At 42.7% G+C, this 22,071-nt stretch overlaps 1 protein-coding gene across 1 annotated transcript; it reads right to left on the bottom strand.

Moving 5' to 3' along the window:
• Positions 1-3,268: 3,268 nt before the first annotated feature.
• Positions 3,269-21,692, bottom strand: atoh8 (atonal bHLH transcription factor 8). The gene is made up of 4 exons (XM_038698612.1): positions 19,694-21,692; positions 18,261-18,416; positions 16,579-16,770; positions 3,269-3,846 (listed from the first exon to the last, which is right to left on the bottom strand). Exons 1-4 carry the CDS (start codon positions 20,348-20,350, stop codon positions 3,841-3,843), a joined length of 1,011 nt encoding a protein of 336 aa, XP_038554540.1. The 5' UTR covers positions 20,351-21,692; the 3' UTR covers positions 3,269-3,840.
• Between the last annotated feature and the right edge of the window lie 379 nt (positions 21,693-22,071).

Here is a 22,071-nt window from a genome sequence, read left to right as displayed (position 1 = left end):
GACATCTCGATGCCGAACCGCCAACTCTCGAGACTGGGCTAGGATGAGCCAGTCGTCGATGAAGTTGAAATCCGGATGCCCCGGAGCCTCAGCGGGGCCAGTGCTGCATCCATACACTTGGTGAATGTGCGAGGGGAAAGTGCCAGGCCGAATGGAAGAACCCGATACTGGTAAGCCACACCCCGAAGGCAAACCTCAGGAACTTCCTGTGAGAAGGACGGATGGAGACCTGGAAATAGGCGTCCTTTAGATCTATCGTGACGAACCAATCCTCAGATTGGATGTGCGTCACGGTGGCGGGGATGATGAGCATCTTTAACCTGAATCTCCTCAGAGACCGGTTAGAACCCGCAGATCCAAAATAGGGCACGCAGCCCTCCGTCCTTCTTGGGGACTATGAAGTACCGGCTGTAGAACCGGCGTCTCTGTCTGGGGGGGAGACACGTTCCACGGCCCCTTTCCTCAGCAGAGTACAAACTTCCTGTCCTAACACCGGACCTTGCTCCGGGCGGACCACAGTCCAAACCACCCCCTCTCTTCTGTTGAATTTGGAGGGCGGGTTTTGAACTGTAGTCGATACCCATCTATGGCAGTGCGCAGGACCCGCGGAGAAATGTTCGTCAGGCTCCGCCAAGCGTCTGCAAAGTCTGCCAACGGAACCAGCCCCTCGGGGGGCCCCCGAGAAGCGACACTCTGCTTCCTCTCCTCTCCGTAGGAGCTCGTAGAGGGAAGGGACCTACGCCTGGCAGCCTCAGCTGCCTTGGGTCCAGACCGGCGAGGGAGGTACTGGCGGAACGCTTCGCACTGCGTCTAACGCTTCGTGGTTCTGCGAAGCTCCACCAGATCTTCCTCGGAGGGACCCCCCCTCTGAACCATCTCCTGTAGCAGGTTGGCTTGGTAGGCTTGAAGCACCGTGGTGTGCAAGCTCGCACCTGCCTGGCCCGCTGCCATGTACGCCTTCCCCACGAGCATGGATGTGGTGCGACATGGTTTGGATGGTAACGCCGGCTTCTCCAGGGAGGACGCAAGTCGAGGGGAGAGATAGCTCGCAAGCTCATCCTCCACCCGAGGCATCCTCCCATAACCACGGTCCCTAACCCCCATCACATTACTGTAGTTCAGTGATCGGGGTGTGGAAAGCCATGTAGAGAAGGGTCTGCCCCATGATTACTCAGTTCATCATGTACTTTCTTTTCAGGAAAGAATGGCAGAGACCGGCGTGGAGGTGGCGTGTGGTGCTTAAGAAACCTTTCATCAAGCTACCACTAGCCTGTGGTGTCTGCTCCTCCCGTGGCCAGTTGATGTTGAGCTTAGCCACGGCTCTAGTCACCACCTCCAGCAGCACGTCATAGTCGGGCGCGGCCAGATGACGCCGCCCCGACACCCGAAAGTCATCGTCCACTGCGCTGAGCACGTCCGCCTCCTCGGAGTCGGATTGCTGCAGCGTCTCCGGATCCAAACCGCGAGCGGGAGAAGCCGAGAACGGGCTCCCGAACGAGGAAAGGAAGCGTCGGAGCCAGCGGATGAAGGTCGGGAAAAAGCCTCAGCCGTCCCGAAATCCTCCGACAGATCACGTTGTGAACCCATGAGTGAAGCCGCCGGGCCGCCTCAGCGGCCGCAGGGCCCGCGCCACGGGCAAAACACATCCGGCCATCCTCGGAAAGAGAGCCATGCTGTACCTCAGTACCCGCACGGTAAGGGCTTCGCAACGGGCGCAGGCAGCCCCCTCGAGAGCTGCCCGTGCGTGCTCCATCCCCAAACATGAGACACACATCTCATGAGAATCTCCATCCGTGATCCGAGGGCAAGAAAAAAACACACCTTCTGTACATCTGGTTGCCGGACATGCTGGTAGACTGCTTCTTCAGGTAAGACACACTGCTAGTAGGACTGGAGCTTTCTTCAAACAACATACAGAGCGCCTGCTGAGTAGAAAAAAGCTAATGATGAGTGTGTACAGGTGTGCTTTATACTCCTCCGGTTATTCCGTCACACCTTACCGTTCTAGCAACAGGCCAATAGGATTGGAGTGATTTCATTCACGTTCAGACCTGCTTCGCCTAGAGGCGTTCCCATAGTGTCGTAACCGACGCAGTTCGAGTTCCCTCGAAGGGGAACTCACAGATAGCTCAACTTTTCATTGTCAATGCCTTTAGAAGGCACAGCAGAAATTTGAAATGGATCCGACTAAATCCTTAGGGGTAGTTCGTTAAAGTACGGAGTGTGTAAATCATCCAAGAATTGCCGTAAAATTCAAAATGTCTGACTGTTGGTCATGGGCCCTAAAAAAAACTTTTCAGTTTCAATAGGGACCTTGCACGGTTCGTGCTCCGGCCCTAAAATTAATCCCTACAGTTTCAATAGGGACCTTGCACGGTTCGTGCTCGGCCCTAAATATAAATACACTGATACCTGCAGACTGTAGAGCCAGAAGCACCCTCCATGTTTTGAGAGATTGCTCACTTGTGTTTCCTTCTGCTCAAACTCACAAACTCACACTACACAGTGTCTAGGTAAATAATATGCCTTGTTAACAGCAGATCAGCTGCACAGATGAATGCAACACAAAACATCGCACACACAGTTATTTCTTACTGTATATCATTTATTCCCCAGCTGTATTGCTTTCATTTTCATATGCAGTTGAATGACGCATCTTTTTGCACTTTCATGAGGCCCCAGGTTTAAGAGTCACTGTTTAATGTAATTGTTTATTTATGGTGGAGGGAGTGTCATGCATTTCCCCCAAGTCACTAAGGGAGGCTCAAGAAAACATATTTGTAGCTCCAGAACCAGAGTCTTTGGAGTTTGACTCCTTGCTATTGGGGCAGCTGCGGCTCAGGAGATACAGTGGGTTGCCTGCTAACCGGAAGGCCGGCGGTTCAATCCCCGGCTCCTCCTGGCTGCATGTCAAAGTGTCCTGATACTGGCAAGTTGACAGTGGCAAGATACTGATACCGAATTGCCCCCGGTGACTTTCCACCAGTGTATGAATGTCTGTGAATGTTAGTTTCTGTTTGAGCACTTAGGCTTAGTGTGTGAATGGTGAATGCAGATGTAGTGTAAAAGTGCTTTGAGTGGTCGAAAAGACTAGAACATTACATCCACATAACAGTCAGCTCTGCTCTGCCATTTGCTGCACAGATCTGACCCTTTTACTACCACTAAGTCACTATAGTGGCTTTTGTTGAACTGAACTGTTGTGGCATTATGTACAGTACGTTTATTGTATCAGCATATTGTTTGTGAGAAATCACAGTGGGAATAATCAATGTTTAAATATTTTTATTTGTATTGAATAAACATAATTGGCATATTTTGAAATATAACTCAAACTATAAAACAAACAACTAACATTAAAAATCACTGAATGAATGTGCTGCTTGAACTGCAGTGACTTCTGAATATCAGCAGTTTAACTTCAAATGTTTTATCCTTATTAAAATGGCATTTGTTTAACATGGTACTGACAAGGCAATAGTGGAAAATACAGAATTGGAACACAGTAATGTAATGTGTAGCTGTATGCACAGTTAAGAGGAGATTATTGCTGATGGATTCTGCATGCTCAATCTTTTAGTCCCTACCTCAGTTTGTATATCTGTATTTTAGTTAGTTGTTGGTCATGAGCTTGGACATACAGAACTTTCACAATTCCATCTCAAATAAGTATTAATGTTAGTTCATCTGCGAGAGCAATTCATGAACTAAATGTATAAATCATCCTGTTCACTTTTCTATTTATCCATTTCCTCAACATCTCGTCTTTTGTCCTCCTAGTGTCATGCGTCCTTATAGTTTGGTCAGAGGTTGTGTTGGACCTGTCCACTGCAACCAGCTTCACTCCTGAAAAACAAAGAGGAATGAATCCATTAAACCAGTCCAAACTGACCATTGTGAGACTGACTGCAGGCTGCTTTGGTCTCAGATCTGACATCTCCTGATTTGAACATCTATTAATGAAGTTCTGAAGACATCGCACACAGTAACCAAGTAACCAGTAACCAGTAACCAAACCTCCAGTGTCACATCGTGCTGTGACACTGGAGGCTTGGTTACTGCCATGGAGATCCTGAAGTTATTGAGTAGTGATAGTATAATTTCATACATAACAAGTAAACAGGAAACAGATAAAAAAATATACACAATATAGTTCAACAAAAAGAATTTGTCTGAAAATGAAATGTAACAAACAACTGAGAGTAATCAAATTCTACTAAAAGCATTCTCAGTGAGACCAACTAAACTTTCTATAGTAGTGTGAAAACACTGTTAAACAGGACACAGAAAACACCAAATGTCTTGTGATCCAGAGTGATATCGCTCATACCTACCTACCAAGGCCATGCCTGACTGGCAAAGGACCCCAATCCCTGCTGAGGCTAATGCCCGTTTATTTGCTTTCCTCTTACCTGGCCAAGACTTCCACCTTGTGGGAATTCAGTACAATACTCCATACAATACTTCCACTTTCAGCCACACCAGATCAACATGCATTTTAGCTACTGAGTCTTACTGAACAGCCAAGTAATGAATCCATGAATCAACTATTTGGTTACTGTTGTATGGTCAGTAGACAGAGTTAGACTCGGTTTATATAAAACAAGTGGCCAGTGGCGGCTGGCCAATAGAGGGCGCCACCTTCCCTGGTGGCGGAAACGTTTTATATACAGTCTATGGGTTAAGTGTTTTGATTTTTCTTTTTAAAATAAACATTTTTGAAATAAACAATAATTACCTTTTAAGTATATGTGTATTTAAAATGCACAATAATGTGTAATATATAAAATATAGGCTAAATAATAATGTTTGGGTGTGAAATTAGTAGTGATGGCAAGTTTGAGTCTTTTGACAGACTCGTTCATTCAAGTCTCGTTCATTAAAATGAACTAATCTTTTTTTTTGTCATTTCGTTCATTTGAACTAGGCTGGTTATTGCAGCACTGCAGCCCTCTAGTGGCCGATGAAAATACAGCACCGTTCTCAAACACCGAAGGCTGCCTGGCTTGCTTTATTTTCTAAGTATAATGCACAAATTCACCTCTTGATTACTCTCTATCATCATTATATAAACCTCCCTGGGCCCACAACCAAATTCAAACCATGTAAAAAGCACAGAAATATGTTGTCAATATATAATCACCACTACTAAATCCTTCCATTTTCACAATCTTTCCCGAGTAGTATACAACCAGACCAGCCATATAAAGGCTTATGTATATAATTACTATCATTATCTCTAAAGTGCTCATTCATACAGTAGCCTAACGTCCATATCCATGAGTAAAATATTAATATCAGATTTGCAGTATATATGCAAATATATTGAAGTAATAAGCTTGATACACTATATGAATAAACACACTCTAAAATTCAACCAATTTAATAATAATCTGGATCAAGCCACCAAGTTCTTAAAGAACTCCAGCACAGAGAGAGGAACAGAGAAATAAACACATATAAACAGCAGTTTGGCAGTTCTGGACGCAGAATGGGCCACATCAGAGAAACACACATGAGCACATCGCTCTCAAACACTGCAGGTTGTTCACCAGTCACGAGCTGTAAAAAGGAAAAGTTACGTTGGCGGACCTGGATCAGCTGTTAACTGTTTACAGGGCTAACGCTAACGTTGCTACGTGGCTGTGTTTTAATGTTTTAATGACCGGGTCTGTTTGTTTTGGAGAGGAGACGACCTTAGAGGTAATTTGGCTCCAGGTAGAACTCTGTCAGGGCTCTGAAGTGGAGCGGACCCAGAACAACTCTCATCAGCTGTTAGCTCTAATGTTAAACACTAGCAGGACTTAAGTTACGGTGCGGCTGTGTTAAAACTATAACTTAGCACAACATCACTGCGCTGTAATAACGTTATGCTTTATAAAATGTCACAAAATAGATGTTAGATATAATGTCAGTCCAGTGACTGTTACCTGACAGCCGACCTGCCTCTCATTCTCCGGCACTGGCAGTCACTCAGCCTGCCATGTGAACGAAAGACTGAGGAGAACCCATGTGAGAGCTGAACGAGTAGTTCATTCCTGCTCCACAGTAGCTGTCACGTGACAAATGAACGACTCAGACGTAGAGACCCACGGTTGAGAGTCATGAACTAATCAGTTCTGTTTCCTGTGCTGCCTGCTTACCACAGCCCTGTAGCTGAGCTGTCATGTGACAAATGAACGACTCAAACAGACCCACAGTTGGGAGTCGTGAACTAATCAATTCTGTTTCCTGTGCTGACGGAGCCCATGCAGCTGTTGTGTGACGAGTGAACGTAAGAGTCCAAGATCCTTCACGCATGCGTGAAAATGAACGAATCACTCACTGAGACAACCCGTTCCTCCCGAGTCATATACACGATTAGGTCTTATGAACGAACTGTTCTTTGAACGACACAACACTAGAAATTAGCTTCCTGCTCATTCACTGATCTCTTCTGGGGCGCTGGAGAGAGCGCCCAGGCAGCACAGGAGCGCAGCCAATAACTGACTGTAACTGACACAAGATATGCCCATAGCAACAGAAATTAAGCCAATCAGCGTCCTCAAATCTGATGCTTGAAGGGCGCTCCAGGATCTGCCCCAAGCACAGTCAGTTGGTGGTAGAGGGACACTTGACGTTGTTGACAAGATGAATGTGGAACTCAAAACCGACACAGGCTTTCAGCCTTGGCTAGCTGGATGCAATGATTTAAAGACCTTATTTTGCTTCCCATGCTTGCCTTTTAAAACGGCGGAGACGGATACAACACGGACTGTTACAGGAGTAAAAGAGACAATACATTTATCTGAGAAGATTAAGAAACATGAGTGTACGAGGGCACATATGGATAATACGGTGAAGCTAGCCATGCTAGGCAGAGTTAGCATCAGTCTTGCATGGCCACAATGAGACCACTTCCTCTGACAACCCTGGTGTTTTCAGTAGATCTTGTTGCCTCGCTGGACAGTGTACAAACAGGAGTACCTTAAGACAGCTACCGTTTTCAAAGGCACCTCAAAGACTTTTGGACTGCATGCTGTCAGTTCTTGAAGATTACATTCTGGAGGAAGTAAAAAATGCAGAGTATCTTGCTATTCAGGTAGATGAGACAGCTGACATTTCCACCCATTACCATTTGGTGCTTGTTCTAAGGTATATCAACAAGGAGAACAACAGCTGTTGGCTACAGAGGTAAGCTGGATAGTTTATAGGCAGCTCTGAAGTGCTAAGATGTGGTTATTTCCAGTGGTGGACAGTAACTTAATAAGTAGGCCTACTGTAATGAAGTACAAATTAGAGGTAGCCTATTTGTACTTTACTTGAGTATTTCTTTTCATGCCACTTTCTATGTTTATGTTCACTGTTTATGTTTTTGTATATTAGAAGAAGAAGAAGAAGTTTTATTTATATAGCGCCTTTCCAGAGCTCAAGGTCGCTTTACATGGTACATTTACAATACATTTACACACTAACACACAACTTACAATCACATAGGATACATATAGTCACATTTAAACAAAATACATGTTAAATAGACATGTTTTTAACTGTGTCTTGAATGTAGCCACAGATGAAATATTTCGAAGTGAAAGGGGCAGTGAATTCCATAATTTTGGAGCATTAACACTAAATGACCTTCCACCTACTGTAGACAACCGGAAACGAGGGATGGACAATAAACCAAGTTCAGTTGATCTGAGAGACCGTGCAGGGCGGTAGGTGAAAAGTAGATCAGACAAATATGGGGGTGCAAGACCATTTAATGCCTTAAATGTTAGAAGCAATACCTTAAAGTGGATACGTGATGCCACGGGTAGCCAGTGAAGGTCATGAAGCACCGGAGTAATGTGAGCAGAACGCCTGGTGGAGGTGAGAACTCTTGCTGCTGAGTTTTGAACGTACTGTAATCTTGCAATAAGTTTTTTGGGAAGACCAAGAAATAAAGCATTGCAATAATCCAGACGTGATGTGATCAATGCATGGATTAAGATTTCAGCGTCAGCTTAAGTGAGAGAAGATCAACTCAAATTAATATAATAATATAACATTAAATTATTTTATTATTATATTTCACAAAGCACTGGTATCCTGCAGTTTGTGTTAAATTGTATTGGGACGGTTACTGAAACTGACTGGATATGGCACAGCCCCACCTATAATATTTTTCAGTTTTCAGTTTTATCATTTTGTCATGTCTGAGAACATTTCTCTGGTGGTGTCATTGTGATGATTTACACACTTCGTACTTTAACGAACTCCTCCTAGGGATTTAGTCCGACCGACCTCAAATTTCTGCTGTGCCTTCTAAAGGCATTGAAGATGAAATGTTGTTCTATCTGTGAGTTTTCGTCAATGGGCGTGTCCGTGGCGTGGCGTCAAAGATCAACTCTTCGCCATGACACAGGAAGTTGTTGTAACTTCAGTGTACATGCTCACATCTGAAACAAACTTTACGTGCTTGATAACTCTCCCACCCCGTTATGGAGGACCGATCCTGACACAGTCAGAAATAAATACAGAAATAAATAAATGCTCAATAAATAAATAAGCATCCAATTAAATACACAAAAAAATAAAGTAAATAAATAAATGTAGGTAGTAATTAAATTATACAAGGAGACATAAATGTATATATTTTAATTAGTGCCTTTACTTATTCACCGTTGTTATAATTACCTTATTTATTTATTCTCCGTTATAATCTTCAATTTTATTTATTAGTAATTTTTTAAATGTATTTATTTATGTGTGTGTTTTAATATTTTTGTCTGTTTTATTCTTCCTTTGTATTTTTTTACCTTATTTATTTTCACTCATGGTATTTATTTCTGCCTGTCCTTTTTAAATTTCTGTATGCATTTCTGCCTCATTATGCAAATGAGGAGGGGTTGTGTCTCAAGGGGTCATCTTCTCTGCTATTGGTGGACCAGTCAGACAGGAGAGCTCCTACTCTGCCTGCAGACATCAACGATCTTGCCCCTCACACAGTCAGATGGCTTCCTTCAGTGCGCTGAGGTGTTTAACAACTCTGAAGACAATTACCAGCCATGTTTTCCTTCTCTTTTCACGTAGACACTCCGACAGACAGCGCTTTCAGTTTGCTGCATGCATGGACACAGAACTGCGGTATAGGGAGAAGCACACGGTCAGCTAGCTGCAGCTAAATCTGGAATGCACTTGTATTCAATTCTGTATGGTAAATTCAGTTTTAACGGAGCAGAGCGAGCTGACAGGCAGAGTTAGAGACTTTTTCTGTCCGTTTCTCTCTTTACAAAGACGCATGTTGTAGTCAGAGTCTTCTCTGAAGAGGGCAATGAAGTCTCAGTAGTACCCGATGCGAGCACCACATACAACACAATTTATCAAATTACACAACGGATATACAGTATGAAAATAAGATTGATTGGATTATACTCACAGGAAGTATAAAACCTGTTACATGCGTCTATTAAAAGTAAAGTAACACAAAAATGTCAGGGAAATTACTTTACTTAGATTTAAGTACTGCAGTTGTACATTTGAAATACCTTCCTACCTTTCTGATAGGAAGCCTTCTTGAGGTGGTATAAAACATTTTTTCTTATATTCTGATTTGAGTTGTGGACAACTATGACCACATGAATTAAAAAAATTAAACATTTCACTGCCCAAGTCAGCTATAACACAAGTCTTGTCCATTAGACTACATGCTGTACAGTATTTGTGGACAGATTTTGTCCCATGCATTTCTTCTTCTTCGTTGCATGATTTAGAATAATAAGGTGAGAAATGGGTCTGTTCTGAGTTCATCCTGCACTGCAGCAGCTAATAAAGTCCATTTAATCCCAAAAACGCTTTTCTTTTAGGCAGGCTGGAGCAGAAAACAACTCACCTTTCTCAAGTTGTACAGTAATGTCACATGTATGTATGAAGGTGGATCAAACAAGCTAATCTTAAATGTCAAAGTAGAGAGGAGCCTAGTAGGCCTATTTATTTTCATTCATTACACAATATGAATAAGCTATGCAGACAGTTGTAAAGAAAGAACATCTTTTTCTTCTGTTCTCTACTTGTTATAGTTACACAGTATTAGGGGTGTGGGCTGTATTAAAAGTATCCACTGTTCTCCCATGCTCTAACACACAGTAACGATGAAATGTGTGCTGTTCTCACATTCTTCCTCTGTATGTACACATAAACAACAAGGCAGGGAAATATAAAAGGAATTTATTTTATTGTTTGGGTACATTATTGTTCAGTGTACATGGTCACATCTGAAACAAACTTTACGTGCTTGATAACTCTCCCACCCCGCAGACATCTACACACCAATACCGATTTATATTCATAGCGGCAAGTGCTATGTAGCTCCACATAGGGGACACAGGAAGTAACATATAACACCTTCATGCGGCGTCAGAACTGCGTTGCAAATTCACAGCCGCACCGGCAGAGCTCGAGAGTATGCAACTCGGCCGGCTCACACCCGGACGCGTTACAAGTGCGAGGGCCCGCCCAACGCTGCTTGCAGCTTTAATTGTTTTTTGGGGCTTTTTGATTTGATAGTGACGAGGTGAAGAGGTAGACAGGAAACTGGGAGAGAGAAGGGTATGACGTGCAACAAAGGTCACTGGTGTTGCTCTCCCTCCACCGTAGCAGTCCAGGGAAACAAAGAGGGAATTCTACATTAATTACATTTTTTTCGTAAGATATGCACTAGTTTTGTCAAAATCAGACTGCTGAACAGTAGCAGTCTTATAATATCTGAAGCTAATCAGATATTCAGCTCCATCTCATTGTTGACCCTTTTTTGTCTTATACCAAGTTGTGCATGCCTGCTGAGAATTGCATGCTCATCGTGTTTCCTCACAGGTCTAATCCAAGTTATATTTTAAAACTATATAATATTTTGTGTTAATATGATGTTATGTTATGTTAATATTTCAGTGGTGATAAATTATTTGAACGTTGCAAAGTTTACGCACAATACCAGCACAACTGGGGCTCTCTCTCTGTTCCTCTTCTACCACACATATATACACACACACACACACACACAAGCTATGGCCACACACCCTCTACCTTAAAGGTTAGGGTTACAATTTTGAATGTATTCATGCACTTTTAAAGGATTTATTAAAAGCTTCTTTCTATTCTCATGTTTATTTACAGCATTTGTTGATATTTATAAGACAATGAGCACCCCCATATAGCCAAAATGGTATGATCCTCTTTTCATAATGCCGTTAAGAAGATTTGACTGCGAGATTGGCAGTCGAATCAGCCTCTTTCTATAGAAGCATTGAATCTTCAACTATTCTGGGTCACCCCTACTTAAAACAGCAGTCAGGAGTCTATATGAAAATTTAAACATGTTTTGCTTCCTGTAGTCATTCTGTCTGTCCATTCTGGCAGTAAAGAGATCCCCTCCTGACACGATTCTAATGCAAGTTATCCAGTCTTTGTTTTTGGCAAACTGTATTCAAAAGTTTATCTAAAGTTAATATCAGGCATCAGGAGTCTGAGTTAGACAAATCAAGTGGATGTCAACCAAAGTCAGTCAGTTTAGCACATTATTCCCTCTTTGTGTTACTATCCTACCACTACAGATAAGCACGGAAATACTGTTCAGGAAAACACAAAGGTAGAGCTTTGACAGTTACAAGATCACTTTTATGTCTCTCATTTCCCCAATTCTTTATACTATGGCCATCTGTACATTCCTTTGTCATCATTTTGTACATTTCATTCTATTAATTGTATAGCTCTTTATACTGTGACTATATATTGTACATCGTTTGATTGTGTGATTGTATTGTTCTTGGGCAAATTCCTTGTATATGAAACTGTACTTGGTAATAAAGCTGTTTCAGGTTTGGAATCTGGGTGTCAGTACATAGCTGTAGCCATGCTGTTTTTACTGAATATACAGTCATCAGCCACCAGTGCTTTCTAAGGCTTGCTAGCGCTACTGGCAGTCATGTTTGAGAGACTTGGGCTACGGTCAGCCAGTACTATTTATACTTGCAGCTGCAGCTGCTACAATGATCAAGGAGGGGGCAACATATGAAATATACCTGTCTACCTGTACAGTCTTGGCTTGAATATTCAAATCTAAACAGACATATAAAAGCTCATCTTGAGCAGAAAAGGCAATATATGTATGTATGTATACATCATGTTCTAACAATAATGTGATAATGAGATTATGTGTACAGTGCAAAATCTTTAGTTAAAAAAATGTTTTAGGACGGAGTTCCTCTTTAAGTAAAATATACCTCCCCCCCTCCCTCTTTCCACCAGCTGCTGCTGTCTGACAGGCTGATGATGACTGTGTTTTTTCCCCTTCTTAGTTCAAAGTATGTTGGAGCAGATGGTCTGGAGAGGCAGAGTGGGGGAATGTGTTGGAGAGACTGCTGGGGAATGTGCCAAGTGTGTGTGTGTGTGTGTGTGTGTGTGTGTGTGTGTGTGTGTGAGTGTGTGTGGTTTCAGTTCGCGTGCCTTCTCTCTGCCCTCTGCCCTTCATGGCGCCAGCTCCACTTCCCCTCCACTCTAAACATCTGGTGTCTGGGACTTTGTGAACACACACACGCACACACACACACACACACACACAAATGCCGGCATGCACACAAAGAGAAACAGCAAGCAAGCGGGGAAAAAGCCTTCAGCTAGTTTACATTTAACAGAGCAACATGACTGCATGAGTGTGAAGCTGGACGTGAGAGCTGTACACTGTGACTGTCTCAGAAATGAAAACCTTTTCATCAAAGCTTACTTATTTTTAAAATATATTTATTTTATAACCACACGGGTGTTGAATGTGTTAAATGGGCCTTCTGGGTTGTGCTCCTGTCAAAAAGACCACCTGATATCACATAAGGTCATCAATTTTGTAGTCAAAAATGCATATATTGTAAATAGAGTTTTATTATTCAAAGTAAGAAAAATGTTCTCTGGGGAAATATCAGAAATGGTCACTTTCATCTCAGCTGGCTGGAGGGGCGTATCCCTGTCTGCGTTTGATTGTCAGCAGCTGGCAGGTTGCCCGAGTTCTGGTGTGACAACGTAGGGAAAGGGAGACAAAGTAAACAAACCTGGTCTGTAGCTACATGCGTGTTGGTGCTGAAAAGTGAGGACCACAGCGGCCTCTAACTTAGTGTTTCTCGACAGGGGCGGTAGCGCCGCCCAGGGGGTGTTCTGAGGACGATGGGCAATATTTTGGAAGGGGGTGCACTGAGCTGTTTTTGGGGGGTGTTTGTTGGTTGGAAATTCTAAGGCGAGTTTACACTTAAGATTCACAACAATACAAGTTTAAACTTTAAACTACTTGCAAAAAACTGTGGTCTGCAACAGTAAAACCTGCCAGTTTAGTCCACTGCGACTGGACGAGACTGATTATTTTTTCTCCATCAGCTACTATCAGCTTTGTGCTGCCTTCACGGGAACTGGAAGTCATAGTATCATCTCATCATCAAATTTTACCCACATTGCGTTTACAGTGTATGCTCTTCTCTTTCTTGGTGGAAAAGTATTAATTTCTCTGAGGAATACACTGTGAACATCTTGTTATTGTAGTGGTTACACTTTTATAAGAGGGATATTCCGCTGTCGGACTTACCCTGAAAGCAACTTCGCTGCGACACCAGCGAGTGACATAGACCCATCTCGCGCTTTGAGTCGCAGACAGTTTGTGCCAAAGCGGACATATACTGTAGTTTCAATAGGCTATAAAAATGTAATGTTAAAAACTGTCTTGCTCTGTTGGGGATTGTAAGCAGCACTTTATCAGAGGTGCTGAAGTTAAATTGTGTGGAATTATTCGTGAGCTTTCTGTCTGATTATAGGTGTTGCCGGTTTTGTCTGTAAAGTGCAATTTATACTTCTGCGTGAAATCGACGGCGTAGGTGACGCCGTGGGCTATGGGGCTACGCAGAGGCTATGCAGATGCTACAACATCGCCTGACGTGCACCTCTTCTAAAATGTAACTACACGTCGAATCGACGCGGACCGTAAGCTCTGTGATTGGTCGGCTGGGTAGCCTCGCAATGCCTCTGAGCCGACCGGAAGTACCCCACGCTTTGAAGGAACGTTTACTAGCGGCCAAAACGGCGGCTGTAACACAGTGAATCAATTTATTTGACCATCGCAACCCAAGCAATCAGAATGTGATCCATTCGGTTGGTAACATTTGAAAAGGCTACACCAGCCGCACGTTTACAGTTTTACCCACATTTACGTTAGCGGAGCGCTAAACTGGAAGTTAGCCTGCTTGGCTGGCAAAAGTCAACATAGTGGATGCTGTAGCGCTACTGCCGACTAGCGTTTGGGGTTTGCAGAATGACAGACACACCTACGCAGGAGTATAAATGGGCCTTTAGACAGCGAGGGGATACTTCCAGCCAATCAGTAACATAATGCAGTATAGGGCATGTAGTAAAATATAAGTTGATCTACAAGAGAAAAATATTTAAAAGCAATAAGAATGCCTGAGAGGCTCACTAGATTATATTCTATTATAATTATATATTTTGAATTGTCACCTGTCACCTGAATTTTTAGACATTTCCACCATAAATTGGTGCAGAAAAGGCAGAAACTGGAGGAGAAATTTTCACCTGAATGCAGGAAATTAAGTGTTTAATGCTCAAAATCTTCTGGGGAGGACCCCATACCCCCCACTTATTAAGTGCCCCATCCAAGAAAAAAGTATCTGGCTTCACACATAGTTTCTGGGAGGAACATTCACTTATTAGTTAAATATAATTACTTTTCACATGGATTTTTTGTTTCCTTTTCCATGTTTTTAATAACAATAGTATCAATAAAAAAAATAAACAATATTCAGGGCAAATAGCAAACATTTTTTTGATAGGGGGCGGTAAGGGACCTGGATAATGGATAGGGGGGCGCTGGCCCAAAAAAGGTTGAGAACCACTGCTCTAACTGGACCAGTGACATTAGCAGGTATGCTGCAGCTAAGCAGCTAATTAGCTATCTAGCTTGCAAACTGATGTTAGCAGTGTACTTTACTTTTCCTTTGCTTTTACTGCTTTATACAATATTTGATTGGCTGTATCAAAATAAGGTATCCATCTATGCAGATGAATGACCTAAAAATATTCTGTGTAATAAATGCAAAACTAGGGGTGCCGTCATGGAACCAAAAGCTCTAAAATATAAATTTCTCCGTTTTGGTTTCTGATTTGTTCTCAAAGAAGAACACATCACTTTTACAGAGCAGATATGATGCTGTATCAGACAAAGAAATGCTATTTAATTTCAGTTCACTTTAAATATAATGTACTTTTGCTGCATATTGACTCTTAAAGTTTGAAATGCCACCAATGCTCATTTTCACAGTATCAGTTCTATCTATGGCATTAGCTTTTTTGATCCCTCTTTCTTTTGACAGGGAATTATCATACACACGTGTGCACGCACGCGCGCACACACACACACACACACACACACAGTGCACACACATGGAGAAGCGGCCCCTCCCTATGTCACTCACCAAATAAAAAGAAAGACAAAGAAAGTGAAATGTATATGGAACAAAGCAGCACACACACATTGGGACACATGTATTATATTAATCAGTTTTAGCAATATACTTACATTACTATGTTACAAATAACCATGACCAGTTAGTAGAAGACTGTTTCTGTTTTTTTGCATCTAAGCTACTCCTTCTGTGCTGGTAACAATGTCGGAGCACTGACCTCTTTCATCAAAACTTACTGTGACAGGAGCAAAGCAGTGTGCAAATAAGCATGGGATTGAAATAGGAAGACAAAATAACACAGGCAGCATACAATATGTAGTCATTACAAAACCACCACCAAGTGTGACATGTGGAATTAACCTTAAACTTTGAATCGACACCTCACAGAATCAGTGTTTTGGATTGCATCACATTGGACAGGTGTTTGAGATACTGTGTCCACCTCCTTCAAAAACCTGCTTAATTTTTTCATCCATGCACAAAACTGGAATACGTATTCAGTTCAGTCTAGGGCTGCAACTAACGACTATTTTGATAGTCGATTATTCTATTGAATAGTGTCTGTGCAGCTCTGTGCCAGCACTGGTCTGAGCAGCTGATCTGCTGTCTAGTGACAGAGCAGCTTACACGCCGGTACTGCAACACACCAGGACAAACTGCCAGTATATTTATACAAAGAAAGTCATAACCTTACATTACATCGCATTCACATTACATTTGCTGAATTTACAAGAGGGGACCAACAATAATTATATATTTTCCCCTAACTCAACAACTCACAAAACTCTGTACTCATATTTTAGTCTTATTTAATGTACAGTAACTTTGTTTTTATTTACTGTAAGAACGGTACTTCTTTGTTTGACACTTGTTTATGCTACTTGTACACTTATCTCTGCTCTTGTCTTTGCTGTTGCAAACCGCAATTTCCACATTGTGGGACAAATAAATGTTTTCTTATCTTATGGAGGAAGTGTTATGTTTAATTATAAAATTACAAAGCAGAGGCATTAGCAATAAAGGGCTGAATCATTTGTTTCTTTTTCTAGGTTTGGCCCCAGCCACTATTTGAGAATGTATGTTATGTAGAGAACGAGTGCAGCCTCACCTTCCTCTTCTTGCTCCTGCCCTCGGCCTGCAGGGTCCTGGTACACTGTTCCACACACTGAGAGAAACTCAGGCTGCTGTGGTCTGGACTGTAGTCCAGTTCAGCCAACTGAGCCAAAGACAGAATGTAGTTGCAGGCTATGCGTAGTATCGCCAGCTTGGATAGCTTTTGCCCATATGAGTAACATGGCACCTGGATAGAGAAAGGAATGGAGGGAGATAGGTAGAAGATGTCTTTACGTTGGATTATACTGTCAATTAAACCTGTGTGTACAATCTCACTTTAGCCTTTAGAGCAAATCAAAGCAAATTTTATTTATATAGCGCATTTCATTCCAGGGATGATTCAATATGCTTCACATAAAACCATCTACAGTACCATTGCATGTTCTTCAAAAATAGAGGTCACTGAGCATGCTCAGTTGTGTGCACACATCATCTCTGCTGTTTTCATCACAATGAAGGAACATACGGTATGTCACCCAATGCAGCAGCATGGCTCTATCATGCCGCTGTCTGGCTTCACGCCAATCAAATCACAGAATGCAATCAACGTCATTCAGATGAAATAACGGGAGTTGTTAGCAACTTTAGCTGGTGCAGTTATGGAGGGTCGAGATTTGGAGTTTTTAGTTATAATAAATAGTTTTTCTAAACTACCACTACAGCAAGAATTTAAGATTAAATCTGATGGAAGACCAACGCCAAAACTGGAGCTGTGCCTGGTGAGTAAAAAGGGGTTTCGGACGTTCAATGAGGAAAACTGTATCCGTACAGAGTGGCTAGCCGGTAGCGCCAAACTTCGACTGACTCTCTTGTTATGGAGGAACTAAAAGCCAGTGGGAAATTCTATAACTTGGTTATTGACCACTTCACCACCATGAAAGACAGGAGAATGGCCTTTTCAGATAGGGTTAGTGAAATGTCACCTCCTTCTCTCTCTGAACTTAACTGAAGTGCAGCTATGTGTGCGATTTTTGATGTGGTTATATGTTTTGTTTTGCTTTGCTTGCCTGGATTTAGCTGCGAATGAACAGTTCGTTGAAGTAGCCTTTTTGTTTTTACTGCGGTTGTCCTACACATAGATAGCACCACAGACAGCACCTGCCACAGGGCACTGGGCCAGGTTAGGCTACCTGAATAATTGTTTTTACTCTCTTGGTCTGGTACTCTGTTGTTAGTCTTGAGTGATGTTGTGTTATGAACATTTGGCCAAGCATTAAATAAGAAGTATGTAGGCCTATCTGATACATGCACCACTGCTACTATGCAAATGTAAAACATCAATCGTCTTCTGATTGAGCTTGTGAATGCTTCTTTTATGCGTAACCGTATCCTATTTGTACTGTTCACTGTATCCTGACTGATTGCACTTGGTTTATTTCTCACTCTATGAGTAAAGTCACTGGTTCACTAGTTTCTGTAAATCCATTATCTCTTGTTTCACAGCAGTAAACTGGTACAATCAGCTGACAACACAGCAGCATTTAATTTAAGTCTGATCTTAATGGAATCTCTCTTTTGCGCTGGTCCATACTGCTGCGCTGCATGTGGCCATCCTGATGTTGCTCTGTTACAGGAATATTACACAGTGCTTGAAATAAGAAATCAAGTGAAGTTGTGTTCAGAAACCATCTGCATCACTTTCTGTACAAAGTACATTGTTCTAGCATTGAGTCTGACCTGCTTCCTCAGGGCCTCAAATGCAGCACTGATGGTGTGGACACGGGTCCTCTCTCGGGCATTGGCTAGAAGCCTCCTGGTCTGCTGGATGGCTTTGACCTCAGGAAGACGCCCAGGTCCATCAGCACTCACCCCAACCCGCTTCCTGGGAGATTCCTGAGAGCAGAAGAGAGGCTGAGATTACAGAACTGATCAAATGAAAGTCCTTACCAAGTGGACATTTATTTTTCTGTTAAACTAAACTGAACAAATCACACTATTATTGAACTATTACTGAACTTGTCCTCTTTAAGAGTTCCACCCACCATGCCATTAATGGCAATGAGCAGATGAGCTGTGAGGGCACAGTGCAAGTATTCCTCCACTGCACTACACATTGTTTACCGTGATGACATGTTGGAGGTGTTCTAGTCACAAACCACAGTGAGAGCCTCTCCACAATAAAAGGATCCCAGTGGAAAGCTTTTTTGCACCAACTGGTCGGCCATGCTATGTAGCAGGACCATGTATCAGGCTATCCCCTGCTGTGGGGCTGTAGTGGAAACTCATGTCAATATGGCCGACCCGGGCCCATGGAAAAACCCAGATCCAGCAGGCAGCAGGTTAAAACCTCACCATTTGATCATGTGAAATGAACACATTTTTTTATTAATCTATTATTTATTTACAGTGTTAGGCAAGCACATTTGTTTGAACCAGTAAGTCTCACGTAATTCCTGTGCTGTCCTGAGCTTTTTTACACCTTTTAAGACCCAGCGCCCCTTCCCTTGTTGCCTATCTTACTTCACTAGGTTGGCAGATATATATTTCTTACTTTAAGAAAATAAGATTTTTGAACTGCTTTTTAATAGGTCACCAGAAAAATTCAATCAGCATATGAAACCCCATTTTCTCCCGGGCCTGTACTGATGGCAGTATACATTCTCATAGTTTAACAGTGCTTGAACAGTCTTGATATTTCTATCACACGTACATAAATTACCTCAAAAAGAGGTAAGCTACACTGAATTACAGCTGTACAGCAATAACAAACTACTAACGAACCATTCTTATCAGTTCTGATTCACCCATTGTCTATCTATTAGTTTTATTTAATTAATACGTTAATCCACAGTCTATAAATGTGAGAAAATAGTGAGCACGGAGTCCCAGTGGTGAGGTTTTCAAATGTCGTTTTGTTTGAAATATATTATATAAATTCAGTTCACAATGATTTAACCAGAGAAAGCATCAAATGCTCCCATTGGAGAAACTGGGACAAGTCAGTGTTTGGGACATTAAAATACATTAACAGATTATCAAAAGTGTTGATGGCTAATTTTCTGTTGATTGACTTATTGATTAATCATTTTGACTCTAATTTAAATACATAGATATTTCATAGGTAAATACCAGAACAGGTTTTTCATTTCTGTGACTCTCCACACATTCACCTTCGGTGATTGGACCATGGGCTCCATGAGTTCGTGACACTGGGAGGTCTGGGAGGCTCTGGGGACAGGCAGAGCTGCAGTTTGGCCTGACAGAGAGGGCTCCAAGGAGAAGGCCTGGTGACTGGGGGAGAGGCTGTGGCTGCTGTTGGTTGAAGTCGATAGAGTGAAAGTGGAGCGGAGGCCCAGTTTGAGTCTGTTGGACAGGGGCTGGGAGATGGCCGTGGGCCAGTGTGAGATCTCTGGGTTAGAGAATGGAGAGGCAGGTAACTGGGACTGTTTGGAAGTGATGGGAGGTACATTAATGCCAATTCTCATGTCTATAGCACCACTCTGAGCTGAATCCATGTTGCCTTCTGGTAGTCCTGACAAAATCCCTGTAGTACTGCACATCGCCTCCTGTGACATCATAAGCTGTCTTTGTAGTGGTGCCAACCTGCTGGCATTACATGCCTCTGTCTGGGTGTCATCTACCGAGTCCGCATCCGACATGTCCGCAAGGTAGGTTTTCATCCTCTCAGGCTCAGGGTCACTGAAAAGCCTTTTAGGCTCCCGGGACTTCCTCTTGAACTTCTTGTTAGAGCCTGGTACAGAGATTAGTACTGGGTCTTTGTTAATGGATTTACTCCAGGTATTAGTCAGTGGATGAGGGTTCTTCATTTTCCAACAAGTAGTGTAACTTATCAAGCAAATGTTAAATATATTTGAACAACAAATCTAATTTACTAACTACGCAAAATGGAAGTAAAGCTGAGTCGACTTCTAAAGCCTTCAAAACTGTCCAACAAAATTTCAGTTTCAGTTCCACAATGTTTCACTCACTCTGCGCGTGCCATCTTTCTGAACATTCACCTGCTGGAAGCGTTTGCTATATTACTGTAAAAGGTCATGTTTGGTCCCAGTCAATGTAAAACTTTCTAATTTAGAATGTACATATACTTAACCAATATGAGTTTTGTTCAGTAATTCACAATCTAAACCCTGACTTCCTGACAAACCTTCAGATGCCAACTGTGTAAGACAAGCTGTTCCCCTGCACAGCCTTGTGTGTTACTTTAACTTTGCCAGCAGGTTTTCTGTGGCTCCACTCTGTCTGCATAGCAGCATCCTGAATAATCCACATTAGTACACAAAGCTGTGTAACATCTGCTATTCCGCACAAGCTGTCCCTCTGGATCAAGACTTGCAGAGAGCTTTTCCTCAGCTGTAAAGGTTTCTTTCTGTGAGAGCAATCCAGGCCTGTGCCTCAGAATTGGGTTTACAGTCAAGCTGTCTGAGTGTGGCTCCAGTCAGTCTGCATAGCAGCACTGTGAATAACCCACACTGATACACACACTGAGCACAGACAGGCTGCCGTGGAGCTGCAGCTGCTTGACAAAATAAAGGGACCAGCACAGGATGGCAACTCTTCAGAAGCAAAATCACAATTCAAAATGCAGTCACACTGCCAGTCATGTTCCACAGAAAAGTCACTGTTGGACACACGTTTCTAAAGCAACCAGAGGGGACAGACTCATATTGGATTAGTTACATAATACAGCAACATATTCCAAACACTGACCAACTTTATCTAAGCACAGCGTAACTCGAAAAAGTATAACAGCAGCAGGTCAGAGTTCAGGTGACAGCATTAAAGAGAGAACTGGTGCTGGCCTCCACTATTCCAAGATGATAATGTCCCCTAAATGCTGCACCGGCACCGACACATCCCTCAGTGAAGCTTGCAGTCCCTTCTGGAAGAAAGCACTGGCATCACGCTGCCACTTCAAGCTGTAGAAACTTTAGACCGGCAGAGGTGGCACTCAGTGAGCGGTTCACTACTTTTTATCCAGATATTAATAGCCCTGATAGTTAATTAGTCCACTCATTTATCTTCTGAGTTGACACGGTAGTCCGGTCCAGTCCTCCGTGTCTCTCTGCTTGTATGCAGCGCGTGCAGCAGCTGAATGGTTACAGAGCTAAGGGGGCTCGCACTCCTCCAACTCTGCTGGCGTCTGTCTGGCTGGAGCTGTCTCGAGCCTCACGGAGCGAGAGAGGAGGGAGGGGGAGGGAGAGACAGGGAGAGAGAGAGAGAGGAAGGGAGGCAGAGAGAGAGATGGAGAGAGAGAGCACGAGGGAGGGAGGGAGGAAGAGAGAGAGGGAGGGGGGAGAGATAGAACAAGGGGGAGAGAGGGAGAAATGGAGAAGGGGGAGAGTGAGAAAGAGAAGGAGAGACAGCAAGGAAGAGAGAGTGAGTGTTTCTACATATATCTTTTCAGCAGGCCAGGATTTCTACCTGAACATTTGTACCTGCTTTAGCAAAGAAGAGTAAGCCAGTGGTTCTGAGAAGTTTTCACGTCAAGGACCCCTAAACTGACACAAATTAGACTACAGACCCCGAT

Source organism: Micropterus salmoides, unplaced genomic scaffold (assembly GCF_014851395.1).
Source record: "Micropterus salmoides isolate LMB-PRFRI ecotype aquatic unplaced genomic scaffold, ASM1485139v1 Ms_hic_scaffold_5, whole genome shotgun sequence".
In the NCBI taxonomy this organism is placed as follows: Eukaryota; Metazoa; Chordata; class Actinopteri; order Centrarchiformes; family Centrarchidae; genus Micropterus; species Micropterus salmoides.
The sequence above is the reverse complement of the archived record's forward strand: the minus strand, read 5'-3'. Positions and strand labels throughout refer to the sequence as shown.